This window comes from Rhamphochromis longiceps, linkage group LG2 (genome assembly GCF_057381845.1).
Source record: "Rhamphochromis longiceps isolate RC_006_pf linkage group LG2, R_longiceps_female_GT1.1, whole genome shotgun sequence".
Classification (NCBI taxonomy): domain Eukaryota; kingdom Metazoa; phylum Chordata; class Actinopteri; order Cichliformes; family Cichlidae; genus Rhamphochromis; species Rhamphochromis longiceps.
In genome coordinates, this window is record NC_140558.1 from 4,290,009 (window position 1) to 4,315,850 (window position 25,842).

At 39.6% G+C, this 25,842-nt stretch overlaps 1 protein-coding gene across 1 annotated transcript in view; it reads right to left on the bottom strand.

The window, feature by feature from the left end:
- slit3 (slit homolog 3 (Drosophila)) overlaps positions 1–25,842 on the bottom strand; it is a 246,885-nt gene that overhangs the window by 105,195 nt on the left and 115,848 nt on the right. Inside the window, exon 5 of the mRNA XM_085415211.1 lies at positions 4,341–4,412. Within this exon, the coding sequence (XP_085271337.1) occupies positions 4,341–4,412 (72 nt within the window). The remainder of the gene's footprint in view (positions 1–4,340; positions 4,413–25,842) is intronic.

The window sequence follows — 25,842 nt, forward strand, 5'->3', positions numbered from 1 at the left end:
TTTATGTGACATTATAGCTTTGGTAGAAAATGAAGCTCCAAATGTAAACGGAGCATGTACGGCTTCTCTATTTTCATATTGGATTGCAACTGTGCATGTTGCTCCAGTGGGACAGACTGTGGCTATACTGGGGAGCACTCAGGTGCACGTGTGAGATGCCAGGAAAGAGCTTTCCCCCTTTTCAGCACATCTTTGGTGGATTTGAAGTCCAGCTTAAAAACATTAATATAAAAATGGTCACAGCTAAGGGATGGAGGAGTTGTTTTCTTTCTGCCACTGATCTTCAAATGGTTGTGAAAGTGAGTCTAAGGTGAAAGAGGTAAGGTGATGTGTAACATTTAGCTTGGATTGAGAAGCGAGAGTGGATTAGATGATCACAGGCCAACCTGAACTCAAAGGTTTGGAGCTAAGCCATGGGAACTGACACTTGCTCACTTACATGCTCACACACACACACACACACACTGCAGAGTACAGAGTATAGACAGTTTCAGGCCCATTTAACTTAAGAGTAATAAGCTCCTGTGGACTTTGGCGGCCACATTGAACTTACATCACATTTGGGAGAGGAAACTAAGCAGAGGAGCACATTTGCCTGTAGCCTAACTTTGAATTACCGATCTATGGCAAGATGCATATTAATCAACTCACAGATTGCCCACTGAAAGAGTACAAAAAGCGCATAACTTAGATCTTAATTCACGGATACGCGCATTCCCATTTTGGGATGACAGATTCATATTTGGTCTGTTATACAGAGCTACTGAAAAAAATTCAAACACTTGTAATTCTCTCTGCTGTCCAAGCCTCACTAACTTGTGATTTTACTCATGGGTTGAAATGCTTTGATGAATATAACAGCCCACAACTATACATTCATTTGACATACAAAACCCTCATGTGAAAAGGACAGCTAAAGCGATAGCTGAAGGTAAATGTTTGAATGTCGATTATCAGCACTTGTTAATGATCTAATGAAACAGCATGTTTATGGTTAAGAAAACAGTTTCACCAGTAAGGTTCATTTAGTAGCTGTTTTACGGTGTTTGATAATGTTTTCATCTGTAATTGTCCTATTAATGTTCATCTTGTCTGAGTTGAGTTAAAACAGAACTTCAAAGTTCATTCGCGACATTTCAGCAGCAGTGGAGAAAATAAATCTCACTTCAAGGTCCATTTAGCAGCTGTTGTGGGGCTTTAGAGCCCATAATACGCCCGTCATCAGATGAATGAAATGAAATAATTGAACCACGTGGTGATGTGTTTTCACTTATCTTCATTAGCGGTAGTTCAGAGGATATATATGAGAGATACAACTGGCGAGCAATCAAATATGATCCACCTTTGCATCACCGAAGCGATTATGGTTCATTACTTTCAAGTTAAAATCTGTTTCGGAAACATTTGCATCTTTTTCATTTACACACTTTACCTGCACTATTTGCACAAGTGAAATATGCAGAGAAAACATGTGGTTATTTAGATTTAATTCTTTCCATCTCATTAGCCCCAGGAATACACTTTTCCTTTCGCCTGTCAGTCAGCATCTATGGTAGCGAAATAAGAATCGCCAAAGAATGGCTTTTTATCTTTTCATAGCTTGTAGTTATTATGTGTTGCTATGTGTTTCCGTCTCTTCCTCTCTTCATCTCCTCTGTCATGTCAGATGTGTGATGAAACATGGCAGCAAACTTCAATTTACACAGAGAAGATTTGTTGGCCTAATCTAATGATTTCCGCAGCAACATCAACTTTTATTGTCGCCTGTTTTTCATAAAGCTGAAGTGTCCTGCAGAACCAAATTTCTATTTTTTTTTCTATCTAATGTTTTCCTGAATCCTTTCTCATTTAGAACATTTCCACAAGAGCCTGTCTGGTAGTTTAGAGGCGCCATTGATCAGCTATTATTGATGGGAAGCATTGATTGGGAAGCGTATTGATCTCACTATTGGTGATTAGGAGATCGTGAATATTTGACAGGGGGATATTGAGCATTTGATTTGAGGACAAAACCTTTGTGGACAGGAAGAGTGGTAAGGGAGACAAGCTGATTTAACAGTAAGAAAAGAAGGAATATGGGACCAGGCAAGAAAAAAAAGAGAATGAAGGAGAGAGGAAGGGCAGCAGAGAAGCAGGTTGTAGCAGGTGTACGGAGTAGGAGGTACAAGTTTCTGATTCTGTTTCAAATATAAAAACCACATACGTAGAATGTAATGCTTTGGACTGCATTTCTCAACATAAAATTGCAAAGAAATTGGGGATTTAAAGCTAAGGTAAATATTATTATTGTAAGAAATCTCTGTACTAGGGCTGCCACAAACGATTATTTTGATAGTCGACTAGTCACCGATTATTTTTGCGATTAGTCGACTAATCAGATCATGCATCCGTGCAGCTTATTGCACCAGCAGCATCTGCTCTTATATAACTATCATTAGCTTACAGCTTTAAGTGTTTAAGGTATGTGCTAACTAAAAATAAAGACAAGATGATAGTTTATTAAATTTTAATGAAATTTGCAGATTGTTTCGGTGAAGTTTAATAAACTCCTTGCTATCTAAAATATAACAGGACACTGGAGTATATTCTCCAGCATCTCACACTTCTGATAATCAGCTGTCTGCTTGATGTTTATTCAGCTGTGTAAAAACTATAACTTTAATCTCAGCCAAACCGATTTACTCAGGAACAAATAAAATACAAAAAAAAGCCAAACAATAACATTTTTAAGTTATCTAAGTGACTTATATATATTTAACTCGAGTAGCGAAAGACGGCGGTGGGTTTGAAAACGATTTGCCGGGAGTCCGGTGTTCTCACGGCTCTAGTGAGCCTAGCCCCCGGCTAGCTATCGAGCTAGTGGGTAACAGACGTCTCCGAAAACGTCGGAGCGCTTTTGAAAATATGTGGTGTCTTGATAAACTGAGCAGATATTTGAGGTTTCCACAGCTACATTCTTGCCTGAAAATATGTTAAACGTTTATTTTGTGACCCAGAAAGAATAATAAGAGTAATATTAAAACTAACTAGCTGCCGCCATTGTTGGAAACTGAGCTGGGCCGCGCTATGAATTCTGGGACAGCTTCTTCTTCTTCTTCGGGGTTTAACGGCAGCTGGCATCCTTGTACATGCAGTGCTGCCATCTTCTGTTTCAGTCCATTATTACACTCTTAAATCCTACTACTCATTCCTGCGTCCTTTGTGATCTTACAAAGCTTCAAACGATGCGTCGACTATTAAATCAGTCGTCGTTCGATTTTGATAGGGCGACGTAATCGTGACTAGTCGACTAATCGTGGCAGCCCTACTCTGTACACAAGGGAAAGTGTGAAAACCAATACAGAACAGGTGTACCCTGGGACCCTCGATTGGCAATCCACTCAAAACAGACTTGATTCTATAGTGAAACTAAATGCAGACTTCTAAAAACTACTGTCAGGGAATTCAGTGTGTTGATGCATCAACAAGTTTAAACTCTTGCTGAAGTGGAGATATGGGAGCTTCATCAACAAGGCTAAAGCTTTTATCAGCCCACAGTTTAGCCTGCATCCCTGATAGAGTGACAGGCCATTACACAAGGCATGGATGACTGGCACATCTGTGCCAAACAAAACTATACACTGTTTTTACAGTAATAAAAACACACATGCATATGACATAATTTACAGAAAAGCCATTGCTTATATCCGCAAGACATTGCCAAAGATAGAGTGCACAAGTGGCCTGCCTATCGTCCTGAGATGTCATCTTTAGAAACATTTAAAAGATTACAAACTGAAAAATATGAAAAAGAAGATCCTAAAAGGTGAAGCAGCTAAAATTCTATCAAGCGCTTAGTCTTTCCAGTTATCGAAGAGTTAAAGGAGGTGATGAACCATCCTTAAGGAATAACTATTTTTAATTATTAGCTCTTTTAAGTAGGAATGACATTGTTTTATTGTAGCTATGCAGTAAAATTCAAACACCATACGCATCTTCATTATAGTACAAGTGATTTAAAAAGAAATCCATTCATGCAGCTTACTGGATTTAACTTAAACTCATCTGATGCTAGCATATAGTAAACACAAACAATCTGTTATATGAACTATGAACATCCTGTTTTTATTAAAGTTGTATTTTGTTCACATTTAATGAAGTTGAATATATAAACACAGGAGCAATTAAATGGATGAAGTCTAAATGTGATTTTGTGCTTCATGATTGTGTAATAATCCCAGAGAAAATGCAAAAATGTTTAGGCATTTATGAACATTTCCGGATGCAGTAATATACGATACACATGTGATAGGTAGTGGAGAGGAGAAGATGAAAAAGAGAATTATAATAATTGTGCTTACAGGTTCTTGACACCGGTGATCCCTCTGAAAGCCTTTCTTGGAACTGCCTGGATCTGGTTTTCACTGAGGTCTCTGCAGAGAGGGAAGAGGAAGACAAGAGGATAAGAGACAGACAGGGAGAACGGGAGAAATAGAGAGAGAGAGTGACCGAAGAAGTGGCATTAGTTGAGGTATACACTTAAGATAGGAGTCAAATGATAAACAAAGCCACAACCATTTGATCTAACGCACATACAGCTACACACACACTCACACACACACAGACACACACACACACAACCAATTACAGAACAAAGGCACAGAAGGAGAAAGAGATGGAGAGAGAGGGGAAGAGTGAGAGAAAGGATGATATGACATTTATGATCAGTGGAACAATTTGGTCCAAAGAGCTTCAAAGACAAAAGGAACTATAAGAAATATGGCTGGCACGAGTCCATCTGCTGCCTTGAAGAATGTGTGTGTGTGTGTGTGTGTGTGTGTGTGTGTGTGTGTGTGTGTGTGTGTGTGTGTGTGTGTGTGTGTGTGTGTGTGTGTGTGTGTGTGTGTGTGTGAGATTAATGGAGAGGCAATGCAAGGAAAGAATGAGAAACTATGAAGAGAGAATCAGAGTAAAAGACGTGTGCGTGTGTGTGTGTTGCATCTGTGTGTTTCACATGTTTTTAATGTAGAACTTTTTTCTTTCTTTTTTTCTCCTTTACTGGAGCCCTCCGACAGCGCCTCATTGCTCTGGCATTAAAATGAAGCAATCATATTTTTTCTGAGAAACAGAAGAACACACACACATTTTATTACCGTCATTAAGCGATTTATTTATTTTTTCTCCCCTTTAAGGATTTCCATCTTCCTCATTCTCTCAACACACAGTGAACATGGGATTACATGCAACACCCTCGGTTTCTTTTCTCTTCCTGCTCAATAGAGCCAAATGATTTTTGACATGACTCAGCGGCCTTAAATCTATTAGTTTTGTTTGCGGGGAAGAAGAAGGCCTGGCAGGTAATCAGACTTCAGAAAGCACAGCGTGATTACAGGGAGAAAAGGAAAGGTATGAAATATCGCACGGCTGATCGCCTTATATTGCTGCGAGCTAGGCCTGCGTTGAATAATCATACTATACTACACAAAGCCAATCAGCACATTAATACATGGCTGTGTATTTTAGATAGTCGACATACACTTAGAAAATCACAACAAAGCAGCACAAAAGAGCAGCACAACTCTGGACCTTTATGTTTGATTTAGACATAAATACATGCGTACAGATAAGCACTCAGCATGTGACAAACACATTCATAATGTTTTCTTGTCACACAATTAAGGAACACTGCTTCGTACTTGTCAGTTTTCACACAGACAATAAAACACATGTGCCCACACACACACGCACATCTTGGAAGAAATATGCCACGCTCACATACATGCCGTATATGCTTAAGCTATCTAATTTACACTCACACTTGCATTCATGTAGCCTACACAGGAAGAAAATTGGCTGTGCATTATTCCAGAGCCAATCAACTTTTATTAGTGCCGTGAATGTTAATTGGCGAGCCGTGCTCAGAAAACAGAAAACTCATTTCCTCAAACTAACAAGGTTTCATCGTTTTGGATGTTTCCCTTTCAGCCTTGTGTTTTCTGGCTCATTCCTTTTGTTTGACAAGAGATGAGTGTTCCCTGTTTTGTCTCTGCAGGCCTTGATGGGAAAAGTATGTGCCTGGCATTGTGTAGTCTTTAGGCAAAGAAAATGTGTGCTTTTATGTGCAATTTTGCTCAGCACTTGTGGTAACAAAGAGCAGGGGGGGAAACGGCACACATTTGACAGGCAGGAATGGTATTATGATATTTTAATGTGCAGCACAGCCAGAAAATATTCCTTGTGTTTACACTTCTTGTTTTGAAGGTTTTGACACTTTTTGGGTATAGCCATGTTTTGTTTTTTTCCCTTTTTACTGAAACGAGATTTTCTTCTTCTTTTGCGTCTTTGGTGTTCCCATACTGACATTGACAGAGCAAATAGGAAGCAGAATGCAAAGCTGTTATCAGTCTTGCTTTGTATTGCACATTCACATTCTCTATCATTCTCTAGTATCTATCACTCTCTCCATCCATCTACCTATCTAACAATATCCATAAATCTATCTTGTTTATCTCTTTAATTTGCATCTCTCTCATATGGCCCTGCGCTCTGTGGACTGCTGACAAACAGAGCAAAGAATAAAAACAAAAAGAAAGCAGGAGAATGAGAACAAGATAAAGGAGGAAAAGGCATTAAAAAGTCATATATCAGATGAGTTCCATGGCTAATAAATCTTTTATCGTTTTGTTTACCCACCATATTTATTTGTTATTTCTTCTAACAGAAGGAAAACCATCCAAGTCAAATAAAACCTATTATGAGACTGTGTGTCTCTCTGCCGGCCTTTATGACTCCAGCTGAGTGACTGACACCAGCTCCAGCAGTGCACGGTTTAGGCCCAAATAATAAAACTAATATGTGACAAGACCGTGAATGAAGTTTTCATTATATGGATGAGTTCTGGTCATCTGTTTGTGAAAATTATTTTAGGGGTCACTTTTTTTTTCTTTCTTTTTTTGTTAACTAGCCATGCTGCATCACTGCTTTGGTGACATTTTGTGAATTGAAAATAAAAGTACGACGTTTTATGTTAGCAAGTAAATCAGGATTCAGTGTGTGATGTGCAAATTTTAATGGGATTTTACACTGCTCAGAATTGACATATTCAGATATTTAAGAATGAAATATTCAAATTGACAGTTCTTGCTGAGACACATTGTGTAGTTTGTTGTGAACACAATGACGTAACAAACTTCACAATGTATGTCAGTCAGTGGAAACCATCGATCCTTTGAGGGCTGGATTCAAACTAAAATTCAAAGTTAAAAAACATGAAATCAAAGTCTGCGCCAACTTGTGTTAATGCGGCTCTCTGGTGTGTGCGACCCTCCAACGTGATTTCTCCAGACCATCACTGACCCATTGCCAAACTGGTCACGGTAGATGATCTTGCAAGCAGCATAGAGAAGAAGAAATTCCAATCCAGAATCTCAAATTGGGGGTTCTGTCATTATAAATATGCTGGGTTTCAAATTCTTACTGTGAATTACAGGCAGTGATGAACAATATGATTTTAGCAACCACAAAGCTATTCAAGCGGTAACAAAACGTGAACTGTGTGTTGCATGGCTAAGATATGCTGTGGTTGGACAAACTGAAATCTGACAATAGGCTTGATCACTGGCATGACTGGCAAAAAAAACCCAAGCAAGCAAATGCTTTGATTGACAGTATAATGTAATTTAGGGAATAATTCAAAGCTTAATTGTGAAAATGTGTTATTTAAAATAAAGTTAACACATTGGAAAAAATCTGCAACACTGAAAACAAAAGCAAAAAATATAACGATAGTCATCAGATTGGAATTAAAATGTTTCAAGACCTGGACAGAGCAGAGGAATTCAACAGTAAGAAAACCTCAAAAATTAAATATACGTCAATATTTCTAAATGACCCCCCCACACCCCCAGCAGATTTCACCAACAGGTCTCTATGTATTATTCCTTGCGGTGGGAATAAATGAGAGTATAGGAAACACGATGAAGAAGTAACTCACAGAGCTTATTAATGAACTGACACTATGCTGAAATACTGATAATACAGTCGTACACACAAACTGACGCCACAATTCAGTGAATAAACATAATTTTTGCTTTTACCTTTTAAATGAGGTTTTGTATTTGCTGGTAGCACAGATATTGTGATGATCATAGACGATCATCTCGGAGTGTAAGTGCCGCAGCATTGCATTACATTTACATACTATTTTTTAACCTTTAAAAAGACTAAATAAAATATTAAATAACTTAACAAAACTAATGCATTTAAAACCAGTCAAATCAATGCAAAATCTACTTAAAATCAAGCATCCACATCGGACCCCAATAACCTATAGTAAGACAGCTAGTTTAAAAAGAAAGAAAAAAGAGTTCTGCAGTAATAAAGCAGATGCCTCTTTCTACCATTTCACACAGCTTATACTGAGAGTTATTAAAAATTACCCATAATGCATTCCTAAAATCTGAAGCCATTCACGATCCACAGCTCTGTTATGCCATCATGTAGACGGTTGTCCTCCTCTCATCTCTGTGTGAGTCATACCTGCCAACCTTTGAGTAGAGCATGGCTATGATCAACAGAAGATTGGCCTATGACCCTTGAAAAGGACACTCACTGATTGGCCAGCTACAAAGGCACAAACTCACAAAGCCCAAGCATATAGCGGCCTCATTTGGAAAGTGGAATGGTTTGGACAACATTTAAATTATTGGATTTAGCCTCTTTTTTTGGTCCTCCTCCAATACCACAGCATTTGAGGCAGAGAGCGATTAGTCTCCTAAGAATTCTATTAAAGAGACGGATGGCTGTTTGAATTATGCATCAGTTTCATTAAGATGACAAATTCTGTAAATTATATCAGTGATACTGATTATGAAAACAACTGCATATCTTTGAGAAAGAGAAGGATTTGAAGAACTGGATAGAGATAAGACAAACAATACAAAGTTCACCAAAGTTCACGCATGTTGACTTTCGTATCTGTGGGTGCAGATGAATGGCGAAGTAGACTACAAAGAAAGAAAACAAAAGAACAACAACAAAGGGCATCAGCAGAAGAAACAGTCTTCCATTATCCATTCTGTGTTTGCTATGGCGCTTGACGTACTGTATAATTGATAGAATTTTGACCAAATGTTTCCAGACCTCCTTTCTTTCACTACACAGACCCCCCACTCTCAGTTAGCAGTTTCCAGCCAAGACCTCCCCTCTCTGGGCATGGTGACTCTCTGTGGCCCCTCAAAGTCTGGAGGGATTGAGAATGACACCAAGATCCTCCTGGGGTAGAAGTGTGAGTGTGTGTGCATGCGCGCACGCGTGTGTATGCTCCAAGCCATCACCTCCTCCATATTAAGTTCCATTATTCATGTGAGAAGAAACACTCACCAGGTCACCCTTTACCACTTCGGATATTACTCTTAACCCTTTGATGCACACAGAGAACCACACACACACACACAATAGTCTACATTACTGGCATTAACAACAGCATTTCCATCTTTTGTTCCCATACACAAAAATCAAAAAGTGTTCTTTTTCTTGAGCTATTTCCCCCTGCATTGCTCTGTGTAACAGAAGTCACCAGATATTAGATGGATCCACCCTCAGGCTCGTCCAGATATGAGTGAGGGCCACTCAGCCCTGAACTATTGACCTATAACATGGGAGTAGAAGCAGACTTGTTTGATTTCATGTGGCTTTGTGTCAGATGGCATCACAGGAGGTCTTAGTTAGACAGAGATGACAAGAAGGGCAGCAAAGGTGTGTGTCTGTGTGTCAGCTAGAATTTGTGAGCCCCTGTGTGAATGAAACAGCAGGCACGTGAGAGTGGATGGGCAACAATGTATATGCATCTGTGTGTGTCTTTTATTAAAAGATGAAGGAGTGTAGCGGACAAAAAGAAAGAGGACTGACCCTTGGCTTGGCTCCAGGGGACGGATGAAAAAGAGACGGGGGAAGAATAGGTGGAAAATTGAGGGAGAGGAAGAAAAGGAGAGAGTAGAAAGACAGAAGTGGCACGATTTATTTTTTGAAACCTGAGACTTTCAATGGTTAGCGCAAGCCTCTTCGCTTCTCCCTTTGCTTCTTCCTCTTCTCTCACTTTCTTTTTCACCTCTTCCAGCTATATCACTTTCTCTCTCTCCTTTTCTCTCCCTTGGGGGCTGTAACTGCATTTAATATTGTTCCATAAAGAGAGTAATAAATATCGACTGCTGGCTAGCTCATATTCCCCTTGTTTTTTAAGGCACTCTACTGTAGGGTAAGACCAAAGTCATGCAGCAGGTATTCCAGTGCTTACCGTGTTTATTGCACATGTGATTTAATATCGTATGCCATCTGTAAACATTTGAATTACTAAGGTGTCCTTTATACCATTTAACTTAGTCATAGTTCATATATGTTAAGGTTTCGATGCCACAGATTGTGAGCTAGAAAGTTCAACCATATTCCCGTGGCTGCAAAAAAAATGTTTAAATTCATATTATAATGTTAAATGACCAGTATTTGTTTTTATTTTATGTCACACTGTGTATATCTATATAGCTTCAGCCTGTATATATGATATTCTCAACACTGACGTATTGGGTGAGGTTAAAAGCTTCTGTTGTTGTATGCTGGGAGAACTTGCTGGCTATAAGCACTGCATATTGGCAGTGCCACAAACATATATCTGGGTGCATTCAAAACTGGACTTAAGCCTTCCCATTATAACCACGGTCTTCAAGTCGCAGCTGCCAAGTGGCTTTAGTTGAATGATTCTGACTTGCAGCAACAAACAGGGGGGATATATTATTCAACGCGTTGGCAGTGTGTTGCAGACAGCAGGACTGCAGCATGGGAATGCATGGTGGAGGTTTTATTTTTTTCATATTTTGAAATCTTAAAATAAACCAAAAGGAATTTTCTCATCGTCAAGCTGTGTAATTCATGTCGTATGGAAAATGATTATGGTGAACGACATTAAATGATCTGTTTTCATTTTTTCAAAGTTTGCACGTTTTTGCTTCGTTCTTTGTATTCATATTCCTTCTTCCACTTGCACTTTACACTGATATGACAGTTGTATTGCTTGTCTTGTCCAGCTCCTGGCAAGAGATGTATGAAGTACACTTTCCAAAATGCAGAATTATCCATAGTGTACATTTCTTCTAGATTGCAAGTGTTCCCTGAAAGCCTTGTATTTACATAATAGAATAAATGTCAGTTTTAGGCAACTGGGAAATGCTGCTGCAAAGATAAATAAAACTACTTCCCATCAGACACATATGACCGTAAAATCTATCTTCAGCATTCTGGCATCTTATAAATGGACAGCTCTAAATGGTTTTTCGTTCCATCCCTCCCTCCTTTTTGCCTTTCTCCTTCCATTCTTTGTAATTCTTCATCAGTCTTTTGACTCGGTGCCCTTGCTACGGCGCCCCATCCCTCCTCCCCGATTCAACTACCCTCCCCATCTCCACTCCCAGTGATTTAATTAAGTGGACCCTTTATGAATAAAAATATTGCCCCCATCTATTGATCATGGCGGATGGGAGGCTGACAGCCCTGGCTGGCTGTAACGGGACAGGACAGCCACTCTTCTTACTCACTCCATTCCCTGGATCTAAGTGTGTGTGTGTGTGTGTGTGTGTGTGGATTTTATAGGTGCGTGTGTGTGTATGAACAGGTGAGTGAGTGACATGGCGTATAATTATGAGTGGGTGTGTATCCCGGCTGTTAAGTGTCTGTGTGCTTGTGTGTCCGTGGGCACATTTGTTGGAGAACCAGCCTTCGGGGAGCTGTAGCATCTAAATCAAACTAAGCGTTCTCAAAAGCTCTCAGGGGCCCTTGCAAATCCTTCGTTGGAGACACACACCTACATAGACACACACGCGTGCACACATTCCTCAAACGCCTCCTTTGATACATACACTGCATCAGCATTATAAATGGACATTGTCTGCACTTTTCGTTTCTCTCACTCTCTCCCCTCTGTTCTTTCCCTTCCTCTATCCATCGCTCTCCATACGGCTGTAAGTATCTATTATGTTTTGTCGATACTGTAATTAAATTGGACAGCTTAATGCAATTCTCTGTGATCCATAGGCCTTTATGGATATAAAAGCTTTTCTGGCCCCATGCCCATAAGACGTCCAGCAAATTTAGATGAGTTACTATCGGCAAAAGAAGAAAAAAATAGTTGTAGAGGTTAAGGCAGCAGGGCGCACACATGGTCATTTGTTATTGGCTAATTCACTTTAATGTCCCTGACGCCATTTTGCTTTAATACATTTTCTTATTTGAATTGTCATCCACAGGACTAAGCAATATCACTACTCTGCCTCCTTCTCTTTTTTTTCCTTCTCAGTTCTTCCTTTTCTTCTTCCTTTAGCTAAGCGATACTGCAGGCTCTTAGGGACATTTATGGAGCTAATAAAGGTTAGAGCAGCAAAGGATCAAGAGAGGACATTAGATTGGATGCAGGCAGGAAAGATAAATGGAGGGAAAAGAGGATGGATTAACAGGCTGGTGAGAAAAGATAGAAACAGACTATAAGTGCGATAGATGAAGGGATGGGGGTGCTAGGTAAATTATAGAAAGACGCAAATTAGTATACAGAGAGCTAAGCCGAACCACTTAAACGCTGAGCAATCTTTACCAAACCACCAATTTATATATAACAAAACTTAAACAGGAGCAAAATTGAGACTTTGGTGAAATAATGTTTTGACTTCTTCAAAAAGGTAAACAAAAATGCTGCTGAACCTATAAATTATAAAAATAAACCAAATAAAATAGTTTTAATATCAGTCAGTTGTTTTCATTACTGACATGACAACAGCTGTTTTAGAAGAGATGATTTCACTCTTTATCGAGTGCTGTTGTTCTTGGCGTATTCGGTGCACTCTGAAAAGCAAAGGGGCTGAGTATGTTTTTTCCAGTAATCCTTCAATTAAAATGGCTTTTACCAGAGGGGCAGGGATGCTTTATCTACTCACATCAAGCAACAATTTTATCTACTGTAGTAATCAGGGAGTTGTGTGATTATAATCTTTTATAAAAAGAAAGAAAAAAGAAAGAAAAATATATTATATTGGTAGCAGGTAACCCAGCTATGGTCAACAAGCATTGTTGGGTCTCAAGGAGTCATTGAATGTTGGGGTTCAATGGAATGTTAATGGGTTAATTAATTGTTCAGCAGTTCTTAGCAGTTGTTATTAAATACAATAAATATTGATCAAATTTACATGGTATTGGGTTAGCACCATCACACCACATCAAGTGAGGCCTCTCTTTTCTTGTCTGCGTGGCTTCTGTCTGGGTATTCTAGCTTCCTCCCTCAGTCCAAAGCCAAGCATGGGGTTGAGCTAAGTGATGATTCTAATCTGGCCATAGGTGTGACTGGTGACCTGTCCAGGTTACACCCTCTCTCTCGTCCTGTGACAGCTACGATAAGGTCTAGTCCAACGATGGATGGATAGATGGAGTATTGAGTAATGTACCCTGTGAGTAACAGTCACTGTGAATTGCTAGGCCATAAATTGGCATCAATATAATAAGCAGGCAAAGGACTACTCCATGTTAAAATAAATAAATGAAAAAGTGAGCAAGAATCTGAACAAAGAAATGGTTTTAAGAATAATAGGGGTGAAGTGTTAGGGCTGAAAATTCTCATTTTCAGAACGGACAAAGTGCCTTGACTAAATTGATTTTGTCTTTGGGAAACTGTTCATCCAACATAAGGCTGTTAGAGATCCTCTTAATCCCAGACCGCTGTCAAAAATTTTGACTTGATGTGCTCATTCTACCTTATCTGCAAGGTTTACCAAGTATTAAGATAATAGGATAAATGGTTAAACTCCTTATTGTGTCTATTAAATGGCTGGGTGAAAATGATTGATGGCGGAATAGAATATAGGTGCAGCATGGAACAAAGAAGGGAATCTCTCTAAAATCTCAGATGGATGAGCTAAACCAGCTACACAGAAAAACAGATGGATATGCTTTGACGAAGATGGGTTGTTAAGTCGACTAAAAGGAAGAAGAAACCACAAAGAGAGACGAGACAAGTGTTGAGAGGAGGCAACTTGAAGCAATGAGAACAGGGGAGTTTAAAGCTGGCAGGTGATGGAAGAAAAATGGATGACAGGTGAAATAAATGTGAAGGATAAAGGCAACAGCGAAGGGCAGAAGGAAACATCGAAGGGAGCAGAGAAGTCCGGAAATAGGTGAGGGGTGGGAGAAAGTCATGGTGGTAGGAAAGGTAGAAAGGAGAGAGAAAGAGGTGTGAATAGCTAAGCTGACTGTGTCGTTTTGCCTTTACAAGCATCTTGGGAGCACCTCAGCACCCATAAATAATACACAGCAAATTAGCAGATTGGACAGAAAAGGGGTTAGGGTAGCTGAATGCTGAAAAGGTGTGTGTGAGCATGCTGCAGAGAGTGAATGCTTCGATGAAACACGTGCGTGTAAGTGAAAATGCACTACAGTGTATGTGTATTGTGCAAATATCCACATATTAAATATTTTGTTATGCACGTTCAGCCTCGTACCATGTGTGTCCTCGGAGCTGTCTGCGTTCATGGCTTGTGTATGTTGCCTGTGTATACGTAAAGCATTTCTCTGGGCTCTGTCTCTCAGCAGGTCAGCGTTGTCAAGGTTACTGCAGGCCATTATGTCAGTGGGCCAATTAACTTTTAGCACAGAAACAGAACAAAAAAAGTGCAGAGTCTCAGTAGTGCTGAAGTTAGAGCAAGAAAGTGCACATGTGCTTATGTTTTCTTTGCCAAATCAACAAGCAGAGAGAGAGATGAAACAAAATAAGACCGTATACAGTTATGATAGTAAGAAAGGGAGAGAAATGAATTACTCAGCTATTGTTGTCTCTGTGTTTGGCACACAGCTGCACGGCTCTTTATTATGCCAAGAAAAAAGAGGTTGAGTCTGTGACCTGAGCACAGCAATGGTGAAGTGAGTAAGAGCTCCTGTGTGTGATGATAATGACATGATGTGTTCCCTTGTAAAGGTTGACACAGTTCCTGCGTGAGAAGCAAGTAAGTGCCAAACTCTTATTAAATCATATTAGAACGTCTGAAACTTTATAACAAAATTACCAGATGTCAAATATTTAATTAGTGTTTAGCAATATTTTGTTAGGTATTACATTTGGTACCAGAGCTGTTCAACTTTCTCGCATCACCTCTGATCAGCTGTGGCAGTTGGCTGCCCCTCCACGGGCCTGAATCTGCTGGAGGTTATCAAAGGGAGTTTTTCCTTTCCACTGTCTCCAAGTGTTTGCTAAAACGGGGTTATTTGATTGTCTGGGTTTTCTATTTGTTATTGTATTATTTAGATTTTCATTCATTTAGATTTAAAATATGATGAAAGTTCATCCCAGCTATAAGCATAGCTGGACTGGCCATCGGGCATACCGGGCATTTGCCCGGTGGGCTGCTGGCGATTTTTTTGTTTTTTTTGTTTTTTTTTGTTTTTCTTCAGGCAGACGCTGCCAAATGTGTAAAAATAACTGAATTGTTTGGCGGTAGCTATGGCATAGCTTCCACAGATTTAGCAACATCAGCAAGTGGTGGAGGCCAGCAGGTGGATAAGGGAAAGGGGAGGCAAGAGGAGGAGAGACCCGAGGCGGCCGCCGGTCATAGTGGCAGAGGAACTGAACTTCAGGTAAGAAGTTATGACCTGCTGTCTATCTGTGTCAGATATAAACCAAGTTTAGTTGTAGTTTGTTTTCGTTGTGCTGACTTTTTACAGTCGCTTAGAATAACTGGTACTGCGTACTAGCTAGCATGACGGAGTTTATATACTGCTGGGCGGGTGCTATGAAGTTAGTGATAGTAAATTTTATTTTATGCTTAAGGTTAGTTTCTCAAACTCCTCAAAATCTTAACAAACTGTGCCAATCCTTACATGTTGCACCAGGCTGATTTATCATCAAAAGTGGAGAAGTCTGTGACAGAGGAGACAGAAGAGCAAGAGAGAGATGGAGATGGAGAGATGACTTTATGTCATCCATGAGGGATGCGTTTGATATATGTTTCACATATTATAGCCCAACAAGTTACTTATAGCAATTTAAATACGAGCAATCAGTTTTTGGCAAATACTGGAAATCAGTTTTTGGCAGACAATCACTTTTTGGCACAACACCGGCTATTGCAGTTAATAATACAACAGCTTCTTGCCATTTTTTATGTTTCTTTTTATCGCTGTGTAACTGAGTTCAATTGAAAGCCTGCTTGCGCTAGTTCCTCTTGCCACAAGTTCCCAGAATCCTTTGCGGTTTTACCCCTGAATGACGTCACATTTTTGGTGGGCCGGTCTCTAGTCAAAATGCCCGGGCCGATTTTTTGTCCCAGTCCAGCCCTGGCTATAAGAGAAATATAATGACATTTTGGGTCTTGAAGTTGTGACATGATGAGAGCAAAGGATACTGTTGATTGACATAGGTCAGGATGGAAAATATGTTAAAGGGTAACCCACGCGGCCAGAGCCTGAAATGTCAACTATTGATTAACTGTCAGCTTCAAATGAATGACTGTTTTAGACTTTTTTTTTGTTTGGCCAAATTTTGGCAAGAACATTATTCTAGGCTTCATCCTTCAGGCCACATATTTCTGAGAGTATTTACTAACAGGTGGTCGGTAATAGTAATTGAGATTTATTTGCAAACGTGTGAGCTGGATTACTATTAATGCAGAAAAAATGTTTCAAAGAGGTCACTTTATTTTTTTTATTTGTATTTTTTAACATTTATTTATTGGTTTTAACAGGTTTTACATGATACAAAGAGGTCACTTTACATCTGAATTTTCCTAAATGCAAAAGAAAGAAAGAGAGGCTTTTACAATGCTTGTATCTGTCTGAGTATTCTTGGTGAAATAAATTGATTGTGATGGCAAACAGAGAAGACTGTCATCCTCCCTTCCCATGCAGTGGTGGGCTAATTCCTCTGACAGACTGTCTTCCACAATGGCTGCTGGCTGCTGTCTCTTAGCCTGAGGGCCTGTCTAGTGTGTGTGTGTGTGTGTGTGTGTGTGTGTGTGTGTGTGTGTGTGTGTGTGTGTGTGTGTGTGTGTGTGTGTGTGTTTGAGAGAAAGGAGGAGATACATAAAAAGAGAAAAAAGGGGAAATGGAGAAAAGGAAAGAAATGAAAGACAAAATCAGGGGAGAGAAAGCACTTTTTTGTACCTATGTGTGTCTGTGAGAGAGTGTGTGTGGTTGCTATGCTGTCTCTAGGCCCTAATCTCTTTAGTAAGCCCCATGATCCAGTTAGAAACAGCAAGTGGCTAATGTCAGGGCTAACTGGAAGAGAGGGATCTATGCGGGTGTGTGCGTTTGCAGTAGTTTGTGTGTGTCTCTCTTTGACTGTATCCATACGCCTGTTAAGACTATCTACCTGAAAACACAAGTGTTTGTGCAACGGTTGAACAAATGTTGTTGTATGTGCGAGGATATCTACTTGTTGTATTATTTTCTGAGTGTGTGTGGTTTATGTGTGTGCCTTGCAGGGTGTGTCTAAAAAGCAGCAGTGCCCATTAAGGCTGAGAGATTAGATTGAGTGGATCCAGATTCTGCGCTATTGTTCCTCTTCAGCAGGCTTTCTCTGTGGACTAGTGAAAAAAAGAAAAAAAGAAGAGGACAGGTGCAGGAAATGGATTTTACTTCATTTGACTGCTTGGCTCGATACTGTAATAGACAAGAAAAAAAGTAAATGGTGTTTAACATCTGGTCACTGGTGAGGAATTCTAACATTTAACAGGTATTCTCAGTAAGATGTAGAAAAATATGGTTTTAAGCTACAAAACCCTGCTGCTCGTTTTAATACACCAAAGACGTTTGTGTTACAGTTTAAACACAAGCTTAAATGGTACATAGGGTGTAGCTGATTTTTCTTTCTTTTTGGAACATATTCATTTTGTTGAAAAAAGGATATAAATAGGATAGTCAAAATGATCTGGCAAGAAGTCATGTTGGATATTTGTTTCACTTAACACATGGCATATAGTTTATTCTAGGCCAATATGGTTCCAAGGCTGTGCATTACCTTGGTAAGTGACTTCATTCCACACACTAGGCATTCCCTGCAACATGACAAATGTTGTAAATGTGCTTGAGAGTGTTGTGACATGATTAAAATGAACGTGGTGATCAGTGGTTTTTTCACAGAGGGTAAAACTGCAGCTAACTCACCTTCTGCCACAATAAACGATAAGATGCTGACACTTCAAAAATGATGAACACTCGCATGCATGCATAATTGTAATGACTCTTTTTTGTTTTTTCTCAGCTTGTCTGTCGTTACACCTGCATTTCACATCGGTCTCTTCAGCTCCACTCAGTTACTGTACAAGAGAAAAAAGAAAAAACCTGTCCTTCTCAAATTGCATTATGCCAATCCTTCATTCCAGAAAATCCAGCTCCAAAAACACCTCATATAACAGCATGCAGCAAATGTAGTCCACCTCAAACGTTGAGATATGAAAATCATTCATGTCCCTAGGGAATATATAGAGGAGAATAAAGGATGGATGCAGACAGACAGAAATTGAACCAAATTCTCCCCTCCCACCCAATCACACTCCAACACAAATCACTGGCCTTGCCGCTAATTCACGGGGGAATATGGTGCACAGCGCAGGCCTTGGCATATGGCATAGGGTGTGTGCGTATCTGTGCAGAAGTGTGTGTTAGCATACTGGGAGATGAGAGTGCAGGGAAGAGAGAGAGAGAGAAGGAAAAGATGATTTAGGAGTAATGAGAGCTGGTAAAATCATAGTGCCCAGCGGCATTATGGGACTAAATCTAATCTGCTAATGGAGAGGGGAGGTGTGGGTAGGGTGGGGTGGGAGGGTGATGGAGGGGGAAGGAAGGGAAAGAGTAGGAGGGGAAGATGATGAAGAAGTAAAAGGACAGCGAATTCGGAGGTGAAGGTAGGAGAGAGAGCAATGGATGGAGGGCAGGGAGGACAATAAAGAACAAAGGGATAAAGAATGAATATGAGTGCAAGAAGAAGAGAACATTAGTAAGAATGGCAAAGTAGGAGGGAACAGTCTAAGTAGAGTAACATGAGCGATGAAAAAAGGAAACGTGGATGGAAATGAAATCAGAAACTAAAGGACAGTTAAAGAAACCAAGGTGAAAGAATGCAGATGATTACCATTATCCAGAAAAGAGGGGAGTTAAATGTGGGAAGAAAGGGGTGGGAAAACAGGAAGTACACAAAACATAACCAGAATAAACAGTAAGCAAAAAGAAAGGCAATTTTTTTAAGAGTCAAGAACATACTGAAATGATAAAAAGGGCTGCATATGTATGTGTCAGAGAAATAACCTCGGCATTAGGAGGGCAGGACCCAGGAGAGGACAATCGCCGCACATCGATCGGTCTACACAATCGTCACTCTGTCCTGTCCATGCGCAGACTGGCAAAGTTTGAACACACTCCTCCGTATGTGCAACAACATAAACACCCCAGACCATGCTCATTGTCACTTTCTCTGCCTCACACACACACACACACACACACACACACACACACACACACACACACACACACACACACACACACACACACACACACACACACGCGTTCTTATAGACTCACACATTCAGCAGAAGGCAGCTATTGAGAGGTAATTGCCCCAGACTGTTAATGCTTTCCAGGATAAAACTACACCAGCCTTTACAAGGCCGTGATAATCTCACAACTTTACGTCTTTACCTCAGCAAATGGGCTGACAACCACATCACAGCCATCCCAAATGCATATACACACACAAGATGCAAGAAGTGAATCTAGAACGAGATTCAATGTGTCCAATATTGTTTGAGCTACTGGAGTTGTTGTACTTAAAAATTTGGAATTGCATAAATAATGTATAAAGCAGCAAACCAATCTCTGCCCGACAACATTCAGAACTTGTTCTAAATAAGATCAAAACATTATGACCTGAGACCCAGCAAGCTGCAAGTAAGGACTAATGTAAAACATCACAATTTTACACATATTGAATATAGGAAATGTTTCTCTTAGGCTACGTTCACACTGCAGGCGAAAACGCATCAAATCCAACTTTTTTGACCCTATGCAACCCATATCTGATCTTGGTGTGACAGTGTGAACGGCACAAATCCCATATTTTCAAATCCGATCTGGGTCACTTTCGTATGTGGTCCTGAATCCGATACATATCTGATGTTTTAGAAAGCGACTGCTGTTTGAATGATCATGTCGCATGAAATCCGTCTTTTACGTCACCGACACAAGACAGACGCCAATTATCCGCGCTGGAGAAGACATCGCGAACGCTTCCTGGCCATCCAGTGAAACTGACAGAAATCTGCAACTTGTAGTGTGAAGAAGCAGACAAAAAAAAATCGGATTTGATCAAAAAATCGCAATTAAGCTTTAAGACCTGCAGTGTGAACGTAGCCTTAGCGATCGATTCCTCTCATTGTGTTGTACTGAAGCCCTCATTTGTACTGATCATTGCTACAGTAACACAAGCTGAATGTATTCATTGAGGTCCTTCTTTTTTTGTGTGAAAAAGATGTCTGTTTTGATAAGTGTTAAACTTCTCCCTACTCTCATTTAGTATGTACATAATATGTAAAATTTAAGGTTATTTCATATTGTTTTTCTTACATATCGTAGACGGAGTTTAAGGATTTCCATGGGTGGTATTTACACTTACATTCTTTGTGCTTTACCTTTTGTTTTTGTCTTCTTGATATGACAGCATCCAGCTGTGCATACTATAAGCACTATATATAATTTCTTTTCCAAATTATCTTTCCAGTGAGATGTGATGGCTGCAGAGATATTGTTTAAAAATGACCCCTTCTGTTTTTCCAAATCATTTTTCCTTGAACACGATGGAAAGCATGACGTCAAGACTTCATGAAGAAGAATTCATAAGGACTTAGGACCTGTATGTTAATGATGTCGGTTCTGCTGAACAGAGGAACTCTTGGGTTTTTTGTGAATTAAATAATTTAATAGTAATTGCTCAGATTTGAATAGTACTACTGTACAGTAATGCTTATCTGTTTGATATTTTATGGTTTTCCTAGAAAAAACTAATCAGTGAAACAGAAAATAAATAAATTACAACATATATACAGCAATACAAATGTTTGAAACAAATACAGATTTTGTTATGGCAATGTTAAACAAATATAGTTTTACAGTTTTAAGGATATTACTGCTGTTTTAAGAGTGTACTGCACGGATCTGAAAGGGTTTACGTGTGTGCTTCCAAAGCCTGTCATCGATTTATTTCTTCACTTAAAACCTTTTCCTGACAAAAGTTCCCCCCCCCAAAAAATAACACCACCATCCCTTTTTGGTTTTGCTTAAAACATCTTAAGCACTATATAGATCCTCAGCTGGGAGAATACATTTTGTATGTGAAGTTTTCTAAGCCGTAGAGTCCCGAAACCACTGAATGAAGCACATTATGAATTGCATTGTCACATGAATGTCCATGTATTTATTTGGTGCTTTAGCAAATGTATGAAAGGTTGTTATACTTGATTCAGATGTCTATTTCTAAGTCTATTTTGCATTGCTGGAATTGCAACTACTAGAAGAGAGAACACACGCAAAGAGCCCCGTTCAATCAAAATTAATTTCACTTTGATCTATTGAGAAACTAAAGTGATATTTTGAGGGTTTTTTTTTAATTGGGTAGTAACCTTAAATGTTTAAATGTTTCCAGTTTATAATATCAGAGCTCTAATGTGCAGCTGTCACAATAAGTGTGCAGTAACTGAAATGAATATGTTTATTTTACTGCTCTGTGCGCTAAAATCACCAAATTAATAATTTGCTATAGTATTCATCTTTTGTCCTTTTTACGAGTGTTACATTTTACTGACACATGTTTTATGTGCCTTTTAATCACGATTTTATAGCATCTCTGGAGTAGGATTAGGTGGCACTCATACGGATAATTTTCTGTGGAAAAAAAGTTCTGTGATCTCTAAAAACGACTTTTAGATTGGTCAGATGCCATCAATACCACTCCTTTCATGTGAACGTGCACAGGAAACCCTGGGTTAACTTAGCAAGATGATAACCATCTTTGTGTGACTGCTTAAATTGATCCCCAGTGCTAGGATAAGTGAATCCAAATAATGGAAAGATACCCTGGGTATGTTGAACTCACTTTATAGAGCAGATCCCCTGACAGCTGAATGCTGTGCACTTCTCTATCATCTAAATACGATGGACTTTCATTCAATGTTTCAACTGATTACAGTTTTTTACAGTCGCTAACAAGCGTTTGTCCAAACAGTTGTCACATTTACAAAACTCTAAACACAATTAGCACAGGATCGGTCTGTTGTGGCCATACCATTCACACATTTCATGTCGTGTTCACCCAATATGCAGTCAGTGAACACATTTCCACAATGCTTACATTTTCTTAACAGACAAGTTATACCTCCCAACAAAACTATGGACTGTTCTTGTAGTATCTACGAATGTTAACACACAACATCCCACAATAGCAAAAACAATATTCCAAACCTTAGATACAGTATAAAAACCTCTGCCCCTGCAATGATATCAGTACAAAAACAATATCAATATCAAAAATATATCTCAGCTGTAAACAAACAAACAACTGAATAATTGAGACACAGCTTATTTATGTTGGGTAAATTGGGCCAACCACAGCTTCTTCCATTCTGGCTTAGACTCAGTGGGGTTTATAAGGCAAGACCTTGAGGAGTGATGTTTTTGGAAACAAAAAAAAGACAAACACTGTAATGTCTGGTCGAGGAAGAGTAAGAGCAAGGGGCCCAGGGAGAAGAGCAGGCCCAAGGAGAGGGCAAGGTAGAGGTGTAAGAATGCGTGGTGGTGGCATTCCAAGGGCTGCAAGAACAGTAGTCAGTGATGAAATCCGTGCCACTATCATTGACCATGTAATCAACCATGGTCTTTCACTAAGAGAGGCTGGTGAAAGAGTGCAGCCCAATTTGAGGCGGTCAACGGTTGCCTCCATTATACGCATCTTTCAACAAACCAACAGGTAAGTATTGCATTTTACATGGATTGTTCCTATTCTCACTTGACATGTCAATATGGTCATACAGTAATGCATATGTTGAATTGTCTGTCTTTCTAAAGAATGCAACGTCTTCCACCCTCTGGGGGAAGAGGAAAGCTCCTCAGTAATGATCAGGAGCTTGCCATTGTGGAAATGGTTACTGCAAATAATGCAATAAAACTGCGTGAAATACAAACCAGAATTGTGGCGGACCATGAGATATTCGACAATATCGATAGAATCAGCCTCACAACCATTTCGCGGACATTGTCCAAACATAGAGTGCGGATGAAGCAGCTCTACACTGTTCCCTTTGAGAGGAACAGTGAGAGGGTCAAGGAGCTACGACGACAATATGTCCAGGTACAGTGTATATTCAATCCAATGTCCAGTTCTATAAGCTTTGCACTTTGCAAGTAGGTAACCTACACAATACTAGGTTACAGTACAGTATGGTATACAGTACTAACATGACTTACATAAACTTTGTTTCAGAGAGTTATGGAATTGGAGGCCAACCAGGCCCCTCATGAATTCATATACATCGATGAGGCAGGATTCAATCTGGCCAAAAGGCGTCGACGTGGACGAAATGTAATTGGAAAAAGGGCCACAGTTGATGTGCCAGGACAGAGAGGGGCAAACATTACCATGTGTGCAGCAATTGCAAATGCAGGATTACTCCTTCACAAATGTCAGGTTGGACCCTATAATACAGAGCGCTTGCTTGCCTTTCTCAATGATCTCCACCAGCGCCTGGTTCCAGAGCAGGGTCAGGAGGGTGAAAACATGAGGACCTTTGTAATTACCTGGGACAATGTGGCTTTCCATCACTCGCAAGCAATAACAACATGGTTTGAAGTCCACCCAAGACTGGTGAGTCTCTTCCTTCCACCCTATTCACCTTTCCTCAACCCCATAGAGGAGTTCTTTTCTGCATGGCGGTGGAAGGTTTATGACCATCAGCCACATGACCAGATGTCCCTCCTTGAAGCCATGGATGCTGGCTCCAGGGACATCACAGTTGACGATTGCCAAGGGTGGATCCGACATACCATGCGGTTTTATCCCAGGTGCATCGACTTGGCTGACATCAGATGTGATGTTGATGAAAACATGTGGCCTAACCCTGAAGATCGCAGAGATTAGATGCAACTTTTTTGCCTTTTTTTAGCCCCCCTCCCCCCCTTTTTATCTTGGCTTTTTGCTGTTGTTTTTTTGTTCAGAATGCTCTTGTGTGTTTCATGGATATTTTGTTCACTGTAAGCAATACTGTAAAACTTTCTCTGTCCTATCATACCGTGTTTCTACTGTACCTCCTGTGGTAAACAGTAAAGGAACAAAAACTTGTTTGCTTTTTACTGGAATGCTTTTGAATGTGAACATTACTGTACATGTGGACATACAGTTACCAACCAAGACATTTCTGGTGTCAATATGGTGGATTGCATGTTTCGCATGCAAATACCTGTGAAACTGAAACATAAAAGTCTATGCAGTTTTTGTAATGTCAATAATAGCCAGTATTTTGAAACCTGGTGTACTTTGATTGACTGCATGTACCTTGTGAAGTGAAAACAAGTGTTATTCTTTGACAGACTAATTTCATTTTGAGTCAGATTTATAGTGTTTTTGTACAGTTAGTGTGTGCAGAGAAAGATGTGTTCTAATTTTGAAATGAGGAGTTAGTATATATTTAACAAAGTGTATTTTTGGGAAGGATATTATCCATTTGGCCAATTGTGTTTTGTAGGTGTGGGTCTGTGTTAAGAGTTTAGAAAAAGTATCTGAAGTATGGGTAGGCGCTTGTTAGCGACTGTAAAAAACTGTAATGCCTCTGCCTTAAATAGTGAAAGCCCCATTGCACTTGTAGCTAACAGCACTGCAAACATTGACTCGAGCAAAGTGCAAAATCAAATCAAATCAAATCACTTTTATTGTCACATCACATGTGCAGGTACATTGGTACAGCACATGTGAGTGAAATTCTTGTGTGCGAGCTTCACAAGCAACAGAGTTGTGCAAAATACAGTAATGTAAAGAAGCAAAATACAAGAATGGCTACATCTGAAACCACACTTTGAGCGTTTAATACTCTGCCCCATCATCACTAACTAGGGTTTGGGTCTGTGTCTCCTGAATGAGAGATGCTGCTTCTCACCCCACCCCTCCGCACGCATGCTCTGAAAGAGATATAGGAAGTTCTCTTCTGGATAGTGAAAACTGCACCATAGATTAATGTCTTAATCAGTGAGGGAGCTGTTCAGATAAAATGTGAAAGAGTAGTACCAAAGTAGTACCGATAACGTCAGAGCTTATCGATACTTCGGTCTTAAATAATTTAGTCCCGGGGCCTGTTTAAAACCAGGTTTCAGTACCCATAACTACATGCAACTCTTAATTTGACAAGTGGTTAAGAAAGTGATGAATAACTCTAACACATGAATAAGGCAATCTGAATAATGCTAAACCTAAAATTCACTTTCATCATTTTAATACAGCTCATAATCCTAATTTAAAGACCTTTAAAAACAAAAAAGAATAAATGTTCATTTTACATGCAAAGCAACAATTTCATGAAATGCAGATTTTATCACTTAATGTTTATAGTTAATTTGTGGGTTATCCTGCTGTTGAAGGTTAAGAACATATAAGCAGTTTACGGCATCGACTGGAAAAAGCACTGATAACTGGCATTTATTACATCACTTGTCAGTTATAGTGATTGCTTGTATCCCAAGCTTTTTCCCCCAAATGTTGTTTTATAACCCACGCTTCACATTCAGACGAAACTGCACAATGGAGGGTAAACT